The sequence below is a fragment of the Chiloscyllium plagiosum genome, chromosome 21 (genome assembly GCF_004010195.1).
Source record: "Chiloscyllium plagiosum isolate BGI_BamShark_2017 chromosome 21, ASM401019v2, whole genome shotgun sequence".
Lineage (NCBI taxonomy): Eukaryota > Metazoa > Chordata > Chondrichthyes > Orectolobiformes > Hemiscylliidae > Chiloscyllium > Chiloscyllium plagiosum.
In genome coordinates, this window is record NC_057730.1 from 2,987,027 (window position 1) to 2,998,156 (window position 11,130).

The following is an 11,130-nucleotide window of genomic DNA, read 5'->3' on the forward strand; positions in this document are numbered from 1 at the left end:
ATCTGATGGAAACTTATAAAATACTTAAAGCAATAGGCAGGGTAGGTGCAAGTAAGATATTCCCCCTGGTTGGGCAGTTTAAAACCAAGGGACACAATTTAAAAGTAAGGGGGATGCCATTTAGGCCCAAGGTAAGGAGAAACATTTTTATTCATAGGGCTGTGAATCCACAGATTCTCTATCTCAGGGAGCTGTGGAATCTTAGTTGTTGAGTATGTTTAGAGATGAATAGATATCTAATTAACAATGGCATAAAGGTTTATGGGAATAGGGTGGGTAAAAGATATTGAAGTGTTTAATCAGTCATGATCCTAATGAATGGCAGAACATTTTCAAGAGGCTAAATGGCCTACTCCTGTTCTAATGAAAAAAATGTGGGTTAATTAGAAATCATTGGAATGAGAACCACTTTTTCTTGGCTGCTATCCAGTTCTTAACATTTAGAGTTTGGTGACTCCCGTTAACTTGGCTTTCTCTCCACAGGTGCTGCCAGACCTGCTGAGTTTCACCAGCAATTTCTATTTTTATTACTATCACTGAATCTCCCACAAACAACATCCTGGGGTTTACCATTGACAATATATTGAGCAGAACTAGCCATATTAATACTGTGGCTAGAACAGCAGATCAGAAGTTAGGAATCCTGCAGCAAGTCACTCATTCCCTGTTTCCTCAAAGCACAAGTCAGCATTGTGACAGAATATTCTCCATTTGCATAGAGGAATGTGCCATACAGGACAAGCAATCTGCTTGATTGGGCTCACTATCCATCATCTTCAACATTCACTCCTTTCACCATCTTCACAGTAGTAGCAATTTATATCATGTACATGATGCACAACACCTCACTCCTTTGACAACACCTTCAAAACTACATCCTCTCCCACTTAGAAAGACAAGGGCAGCAAATGCATTGGAATACCACCACTTGAAAGCTCCCCTCCAAGTTTCACATCACCCTTACTTGGAACTTTCTTGCTATCCCTTCACTGTCACTAAATCAAAATTCCTGAAGTCCCTTCCTAACATTGCTGTGGGTGTTCCTATACCTCAAGGACAAAGCATGAACGTTTGCCTAGCCAGCAGTACTCACATACCTTGAATGGAGTTACAAACATGACAATCAGGTGGTATGAGTAGATAATGGTAGGTTAAGTTCAACGTGAAGAAGTGTGAGGTGATACATTTTGGTACAAAGAACATGGAGATACAGTAAGGCACAGACTAGAGGAGCAAAGACACTTCAGCTGGAGTGCTGTGTGCAGTTCTGAGTGCCACACTTTAGGAAGGATGTGAGAGAGTGCAGAAGTGGCTTAAGAAAATGATCCCTGGGATGAGACACTTCCATTATGAAGATAGATTGAAACTGCTTTTCTTGGAGAGAACCAAGCTTTCAAAATCATGAGGCGAGCTGAACAGCTGTTCCGTCTCAAAGAAGTATTGAGAACAAGAGGGTACAGATGTAAGGTAATTTGCAAAAGAAAGAAATGTGATGATACAAGGGAAAAAAACGTATTCAAAGAGCGGGTCACTGGACTCTGGAATGCACTGCCTGGAAATGTGGTGGAGGCAGGCTCAACTGAGGCATTCAAGAGGGCACTGGATAGTTATTTTAATTGATTATTTAGGGTTATGGAGTCAAGTTAGGAGAATGGCACTGTACCATAATGCTCAGTCGAAGACACAACGGGCCAAATGACCTCAGTAACAAATTTAAGACCGTGATCATGCATCCAATCTCCTGTCAAAATGCCTAAACCTCATATTTTTGGGCTTCTTTTCCTTCTGGATTTTAATTAAGTATAGAATTTTGTTACCACCTTCGTTTTGACTCTGGAATTGTAATCTGATCTCTAACTTCTGCTCTCTTTTCCTCCTTCTAAATAAAATGCTGTGCTCTCGAGCATAAGCAGAACAGGATTTTGACTTCATTGGTGAAGAATATTAGATGTGGCAATCCCTACTATAAACCCACACTGAACAGTCATTTAGTCCTACCTTTAAAAGAAAATGTGGTCTGGTACAAACACAATCAACTTAAAGTTGTAGTTGCATTCCTGAAAATTATGAATTCAAGTGAAACAACTCAAATGAGTCATGGGTTCCCTTAGGAATTAATAATATAACTGGAGTTAGATTATTTTCTATGTTGCTCACTTGGAAAAAACAAATATATAAGTGCAGCATATATAAGAATTACTACATTGCGTTTGATCAATACTGTGAATTTCTGAAGTAAATACAGTTGCCTTGCTTTAAATTGTTTTGCTTTAAGGTTTCTCAGGTTTTAGGACCAATGTTGCCAATTTATATCTTCAATTTCAATTCAATATAATTGTGTTTCACTTCAACATCATTTTGCATTGTTTCACATTGATGGAACTTCGAATTGCTAACTTCCTGAAACTGCCAGGAGGCAGCCAGATTCATCAAACGTCTTGTGGAAAGTAGAAGCCATCTGGGAGATTTTAGAAGGACAATCCTGTGATTCGATATTTCATGCAGAAGCTCTGACTGGCTACATTTAGTTCATTGTATTTGCAGCAGCTGCACAGGTGCTATGTGAGCACATAGCATGTGATTGATACAGCATGTATGCACACTACCCATGAATATCGCTGCTGCTGCCTGATTGTTTACCCACTGAAGAGAAAATGAGGTCTGCAGATGCTGGAGATCAGAGATGGAAATGTGTTGCTGGAGAAGCGCAGCAGGTCAGGCAGCATCCAGGGAACAGGAGAATCGACGTTTCGGGCATTAGCCCTTCTTCAGGAATGTTTACCCACTGACACTGTCTGAATCTCAAACTAACTTCCAGTAAGAATGAGGGAACTAAGGAGAAAATGGGCTCAGTGGTTAGCACTGCTGTCTCACAGCAGCAGGGACCCGGGGTCAATTCCAACCTTGGGTGATTGTCTGTGTGGTGCTTTGCATGTGCCTGTGTGGGTTTCCACTAATGCTTCAGCTTTCTCCTACAGTGCAAGGATGTGCAGGTTGGGTAGATTGGTCATGCTAAATTGCCCATAATGTGCAGGGATGTGCAGGCTAGGTGGATTAGCTATGGGAAATGCAGGGTTAGCGGGATAGGGTAGAGGGCTGGGTCTGGATGGGATGCTGTTCAGAAGGTCAGTACAGACTTGATGGGCCAAATGGCCTCCTTCTGCTCTGTAGGGATTCTATGATTCTATGACAGGAAGCAAAGGGGCAAGAGATTAAGAGAAGAACTTAACTGTTATATATCCCTGCCCGGAAAATTCATACCACAGGTACCCAGCCCAGATATCTTTTGACATCTCAAAGAAAGTCTCAAAGCTTGAAAACAGATTGGATCACTTGATGCCCGATACCTGCGAGGTGAGAAAAATAAATGCACCGATTTAGAAAAATCTAAAATGAGTCACTTGTCTGAAGACAATGTTGTTGTTTATGAAATTGGTTTTGTTGAAACAATGTTTCAATCAATTGTCAGTTGCTAGGACCGTGGTGAAATGGCAATGATGTTATAGGAAATGATAACCAAGGCCCAATTTAAAGCCTGGTCCTTTCACATATTTGTAACAGTTTTAAAATTTGGGCACTTGACCTCAACCCTGGCAGAAATGTCACCGATGTTTAATGTGATTCATCAGGGCAGCACAGTTTTATTGGTTTTCTTATAAAATTGTAAAGTTGAACACAACTTGTGTTGGAAACCAAAATTAAACACAAATCCTGAGGTGGTTGTTGTGAGAGAGAATGGAGAAAGAAAATGGTGCAGGTAAATAGTTCCTTAAAAGTGGTGTCACAGGTAGACAGGGTGGTGAAGGCAGTATTTGGCATGCTTGCCTTCATTGGTTAGAGCTCAGTACAAGAGGTGGGATGTCACAAGATGTTGTACAAGACATTGGTGAGGCCACTTTTGGAGTACTGTATACAGTTCTGGTCATCCTGCTATATGAAACATGTTATTAAACTGGAAAGGGTACAGAGACTGGAAGCTCCCCTCCAAGTTATAAGGAGAGGCTGGATAGTATCGGCCATTTTTCCCTAGAGTGTAGGAGGTTGATAAGTGACCTCATCGAGGTTTAAAAAATTATGAGAGGCATAGAGAAGGTGAAATGCCAAGGTTTTCTCCCCAGTGTAGGGGAGTTCAAAACTAGAGGGCATAGGTTGAAGTTGAGAAGGGAAAGATTTAAAAGGGACGAAAGGGGCAACATTTTCCACACAGAGGGTTGTGTATATATGGAACAAACTACCAGAGGAAGTGGTAGAAGCGGGTAAAATGACAACATTTATAAGACTTTTGGACAGGTACACAAACAGGAAAGGTTTAGAGGGATATGGGCCAAATGCAGGCAAATGGGACTAGTTCAGCTTGGGAAACCTGATCAGCATGGCCAAGTTAGACCGAAGGGTCTATTTCCGTGTTACATGACTCTATATCTCTTTTAATAGATATCAGAAACGGAATCTGAGAGAGTAGCCAAGGTTAAGTTGGGTAAGATGGCCAGATGGATGAGAAGTTGGGCTAGTGAAGAAATTCACCTGCATGTGCTGTGCTTCCAACTTTCTGTGATACCATTTTTGTGACATCTCCTAGAATACAACTCGCCAGAGTTGACAACTCCAATGTGACACTGTGACCGATCGGCACCATTCTGAAGCAAGTGTGATCAGAGGTGGTTGTTTGCACTTGAGGATAACAAGGCTTCTTTCAACAAACTCTCAAGCAAAGTTATCAATAAAGAGTATCCAGAACATGTTAAAGCTTGGCTGCTCATTTCTGTGTGGAAAAGTCCTTCTTCTTGAATCTTCAAGCTGATTGTATTTGTGGAGCCCCACTGTGCCTGCTGTTATCTAATTTGCATTTATTTAGCATATCTTTTATATTTAATAATGCATTTTGTTTTACAATTTTTTTTTGTTAGGAATGCAGAGTATATGGATGATACAGTATTTAAACTTGTACATTGGAGATTTCTAGAAAAAACAGAAAACATCCAAGAATGTTCCTGGGGCAGAGAGATTTCAGCCTGTGGATAGGTTGGAGTATTGGGTTGATCGCTTTACAAAACAGAAAGTTGACAGGGGTCATATTTGGGATGTTCAAAACCTTGGGGAGTCTGAACAGAGATGATCAGAAGAAACTGTTCCTGTTAACGAAAGGGTCAGGAACCTGAAGATACCATCTTAAATAAAACAGCAAAAGAACTAAAGGTGACGGGAGGAAATAGTTTTTCCTCCCCCACAGTGCGTGGTGATGATCTGGAATGAATTGCTTGAGTGTGTGGTGGAAACAATTTCAAATTGACTTTTTAAAGGAATTGGAATTATCTTAAGACAAAAAAAATTGTAGGTTGACTGGGAAAGGGCGGGATGTAGACTGAGTTGCCTTGCGCATAGGCTGAATGGTGTCTTCCATTTATTCTAACTATGACTCTAACTGCCTTTTGAAACTGTAGTATGCACTAGTTGATAAGGGCTCAACAAATTCAGAAGTTATTAATGCTTTGCCTTGTAAGTGTTTTTTTTACATGGAGTCACAGAGTCATACAGAACTAAAACAGACCCATCGGTCCAATTGTCCATGCTGATCAGGTTTCCCGAACTAAACTAGTCCCATTTGCCGACGCTCGACCCATACCCCTTCAGACACTTCCTGTTCATGTATCTGCCCAAAAGTCTTTTAAATGTTCTAACTATACGTGCATCTACCTCTTCATCTGGCAGTTCACCTCTACATATGAACCACTGTGTGTGTGGAAAAAGTTGCTCCTCAGGTCCCTCTTAAATATTTCTCTTCTCACCATAAAATAATGCCCTCAAGTTTTGAACTCCCCAACTCAAGGGAAAAGACCTTTGCTATTCACCTTATCTATGCACCACTGAGCTGATATCTGCGGTCAACATATCGTGAAGCAACCAAAATAGATTAACTTTTTAACTGACAATGAATTACTCTCTACTGATACAGCGACTACAATAGGTAGGCCCCGGCTTGTTCTGGAATCCATTCGTAAATTGACTTGTATGCAAGTCAGAATATTATAACAGGCATTATTTTTATAATCTATTTTTATTCAGAAAAAATAGATTTTTAAATATTACAACAAATACAAAACAATGTAATTCAAAACAGTACAAAAGTAGTACAAAACTAAACCCAAATAATAAAAGAAATTCCCCAACCCACCCTCCTATATGAATAACAGGCATTATTAAATAGCTATGCATAAGTACAGGAAATATTCTTTTATCAGATTTTTGAAATTACAACCCTGTATGGGATCACACTCCTAAGTACGAGTGTTCATAAATCGAACATTTGGAAATCAGAGACCTCCTGTAGAGTTACGGAACCATAGAGATGTATAGCATGGAAACAGACCCTTTGGCTCTGACCAATAAAGGAAAGCATAACAAGCGTCTTTTTCACTATCCTATCTACCTGTGACTCTACTTCCAAGCAACTATGAACCTGTACTCTTTGTTACTGTTTTATGACTGAATTAACTCCACCTTAGAGCATGGCATATTTCCTAGCTGTCAATATTGTATCGCAAGGGTGATTCTGATGCTAATTAATAGATTTGTGCAATTTAAAACTTTTAGGCTTGGATTAACAAGCATTGAAACTTAAGTAAATTCAAGCTTCTTATCAATAAATTGAAAGTGTATTTCTTGGAAATGGAATGAAAAGTGAATCATTACCAAAAATGGAACAGCAATTAGAAGAGAGAATAGTGTATATTATGTCAAGTTAAATCAGGCAATTGTTTAATTAATTAAGCACCCAATCTAATAAAACTAATCTAGATTGTTTTTCAAATTTTAAGTCAGTTTTTGGACATTTAGTACATAACAAATGTATTAAACAGATTTATAATGTCCCATTCAAGGAAATTAATTTCATTCCAAATACATAAAGGTCTTAATCAAATTTTGGACAAAATTTTAAATTACATGTCTACGCATTTATTATGGACATTATAATGAACATTATAAAATCTCTAGAACCAAATCGACATTTCATTATAGCATTAAAATCTGAAATGGTTTATTATTGTAGGTAATGAGCAAAATTAAAATTCTAATTTATAACTATTTGATCATCACTCCAAAACTTGGAGTGCAATTAATTTGTTCAGTTATAATTTCATTATCTTTAAAGAGGAGAACTTGAAGTACTGTACAGTGAAATAGTCTTATGTTAAAACAAAGTACCAGAGATCCATACATGTCAGTCAAGATTAAAATATATTTCTATATATTTTTAAAGTATATATCATAGATATATGTGTATTGCCCATTTTCAGAAAGACCTGGACAACATCGAAGCATCGAACCTTAGGTTCACGAGGTCAATTCCTGGAATGGCAGGATTACCTTATACTGAAAGACTGAAGCGACTGGGCTTGTATACCCTTGAGTTTCGAAGAGACGTATAAGATTATGAAAGGATTGGACACTCTGGCAGTAGGAAACATATTTCCACTGATGGGTGAGTGCCGAACCAGAGGACACAGCTTAAAAATACGGGGTAGACCTCAGGACAGAGCTCAGGAGAAACTTCTTCACCCAGAGAGTGGTGGCTGTGTGGAATGCTCTGCCCCAGAGGGCAGTGGAGGCCCACTCTCTGGATTCATTTAAGAAGGAGTTGGATAGAGCTCTGAAAGATAATGGAATCAAGGGTTATGGAGATAAGGCAGGAACAGGATACTGATTAGGAATGATCAGCCATGATTATATTGAATGGCGGTGCAGGCTCGAAGGGCTGAATGGCCTACTCCTGCACCTATTGTCTATTGTCGATTGATGAAAAGTGGCATGGATATTATTAAGTGCCAGGTAATGACCATCTCCAACAAATGAGAATCTAAACTTTTCCCTTTGACATTCCCATTCCTGAATTCCCCATGATCAACATCCTGGGGCGGGTTACCATTGACCAGATACTGAACTAGACTTGCCATACAGAACATTGTAGCTATGAGAGAAGGTTAGAAGCTGAGAATTCTATGGCAATTCAGCTCCTGTCTCCTCAATGTCTGCCCACTATCTATAAGGCACATGTCAGGAATGATGGAATAATCTGTACTGGTTGGAGTCATCTCTGGCATATAGGAAGATAGATGGCTGTGGTTGTTAGAGATCAGTCGTCTTAGCTCCAGGACATCTTTCCAGGATTTTTAAGGATAATGACCTAGGCCTAACTATTTTCAGTTGTTTCATCAGTGACGTTCCCTCCATGATAAAGTCAGAAGTGGGAATGCTCACTGATAACTGCACAATGTTCTGCACAATTTAGGACTCCTCAGATACTGGAGTAGTCCATGTTCAAACGCAACAAGATCTGGTTAATATTCATGCTTGGGCATGTAACGCTTGAGCCACACAATGTTAGGTAAATGACCATCTCTAACCATCGCCCCTTGACATTCAATAGCATTACCATCACTGAACCAACAATCTAGGGGTTACCATTGATCAGAACTGAATTGGGAATAGCCATATGAATACAGTGGATACAAAAGCAAGTCATAAATTTGGAATCCTGCAACAAATAACTCATCTCCCGAATCCACAAAGCCTTTCCACCATCTTCAAGGCTCTCACCTGCCTCCAACAACACCCACGAAGCTTGACACCATTCAGGACGAAGCAACCCACTTAATTGGAATCATATTCACTCCTTCCACTACTGATGCTCAGTAGCAGCAGTATGTGCCATCTACAAGATGCCTAGATAGCACCTTCAAAACCTATGACTATTACCATCCAGAAGAACAAGGGCAGCAGATAAGTGCAAACACCGCCAACTGCAAAATCCCCTCCAAGCTACTCACCATGCTGACTTAGAAATCTATCATTGTTCCTTCAGTGTCACTTGGTCAGACTCCTGGATTTCCTCCATGAGGACAGTGCAGGTTTACCGAGAGCATTGCAGTGGTTCAAGAAGGCAGCTCACCACCCCTTCTCAAGGGCAATGAGGTTTGGGTAATAAATACTAGCCCAGCAAAGATTCCCATGTCCCATGAATGAATATAAAAATAAGTGACTCATCACTTAAGGGTAATTAGAGCTAGTCAACAAATGCCAGTATGATGGTCATATCCAAAGAGTTCCTTAAAAAAATGCTGCCAGTCCAGAAACTGTATTAACACCTCATCTTTGGTTTCTGCTCTTTAGTCAACTTATCTTTAATGTACATGATTTGGAGATGCCGGTGTTGGACTGGGGTGTACAAAGTTAAAAATCACACAACACCAGGTTACAGTCCAACAGGTTTAATTGGAAGTACACTAGCTTTTGGAGCGACAAAGGATGAAGGATGAAGGAGCGTCGCTCCGAAAGCTAGTGTGCTTCCAATTAAACCTGTTGGACTATAACCTGGTGTTGTGTGATTTTTATCTTTAATGTAGATTAATTTCATTAAAGTTCCTAAACAATGCCTTATCAGATGCTTTTTAAAATCATTCTCTGTAATTCATTGTAAATAATAATTATCAATGATCTTCTTTAATCAAAGTGTGAAGTATTTTGTTTTAACTTGTGCAATAAAAGAATGGACAATAATAGTTACATTAGCATTCAGATCTCACTTTTCATGAAAATTCAAGGGCTCTATGTTACGAAAGGGAAAATGAAAATTAAGAGCGAGAAAGGAAGGCAAAGACAAGAAGAAATACAAAATGATTTTAAGTCTACATACTCACATGACAGCCCAGCCCAAGTAGACTAATGTGCTCCCCCAATACATAGGGTTCTCCATGAGATTAAAAGGAAAAGACAATATCTTGGCCTCCATCAAAACTCCAAAATAGTCTCCTGTGAAAAGTAGATGCTAATTTTAGTTGGCTTATACAAGCAGTGCAAATTATTTCTTCACCACAGCTCACAGTATGTTTGCAATGAACTATATACACAAAGAAAATAATAATGCTATGATAACCAACTGATGGAACCCATATTTGCAGCTTGCTTTCTTTATGGTCAAGATAAAGATGCAAATATATTGTACCTTTCTTAAGATCAATATCCTAAAATGCCTTAATTAAGTAATTTAAGGTGTAGGTACAAGGTTTGAACACATGACAGCTAATATGCTTCAGTGATGTTAGTTTAAGGATAAATATTGGACAGGACCTCACAATAACACCTTGGGTATTTTATGTCAACCCAAGAGAGCAAATGGAAGTGGAGACTCAGGAGACTTGTGCTTCGTTCAGATAAGCATTCCAGTCTCTCACTATGGTTCTGAGGAAGGGTCATTGGATCCAAAATGTCAAATCTGATTTCTCTTCACAGATGCTGCCAGCCCTCCTGAGTTTTTCCAGCAATTTCTGTTTTTGTTCTCAATATAGTCTCCTTCACTGGTGAGACCAAATGCGGACTGGGGGAACTGCTTTGCAGGAGACCTCTGCTCGGTTCGTAGTAATGTCCCCATCACCCCAGTTACTTGCCATTTTAATAATCCACCATGCTGTCTTGTAAACATTCCCCTCCTGGGCTTGGTACGACCTTCCCACGAAGGATAAATTTAAGCTGGAGGAGTAACACCTCATTTGCCGCTTTGGCACTTTTTAGTCTTTCAGACTCAATATTAGAGTCATAGAATTTTTGCAGCGTAAAGACAACCTTTGGCCATCATGTTCACACTGGTATTCAAACATCGACCTAATCTAATCTAATTTCCCAGCACTTGGCCCATAGCCTTTGGTGCTATGGCATTTCAAGTGGTCATCTGAATAGTTCCTAAATGCCTTGATGGTTCATGCATCTATTACCCTTTCACTCAGCAAGTTCCAAGATACGAAGAACTGTTTGGGTGAAAATCTATCTTCAAATCTCCATTCGTCCCATCGAGTCTGCACTGATACATAGAACATAGAACAGTACAGCATAGAACAGGCCCTTCAGCCCACGATGTTGTGCCGACCATTGATCCTCATGTGAGGTAAACCTAATGTACGAACCCTCAAATTTCTGTGACCATTTGCATGTCCAGCAGTCTCTTAAATATCCCCAATGACCTCGCTTCCACAACTGCTGCTGGCAACGCATTCCATGATCTCACAACTCTCTGTGTAAAGAACCTGCCTTTGACATCCCTCTATACTTTCCACCAAACAGCTTAAAACTATGACCCCT

General features: G+C 39.7%; 1 protein-coding gene across 1 annotated transcript in view; it reads right to left on the bottom strand.

The window, feature by feature from the left end:
- The window catches only part of pemt (phosphatidylethanolamine N-methyltransferase), a 137,024-nt gene that overhangs the window by 7,538 nt on the left and 118,356 nt on the right, over nt 1-11,130 (bottom strand). Inside the window, exon 6 of the mRNA XM_043711053.1 lies at nt 9,696-9,807. Within this exon, the coding sequence (XP_043566988.1) occupies nt 9,696-9,807 (112 nt within the window). The remainder of the gene's footprint in view (nt 1-9,695; nt 9,808-11,130) is intronic.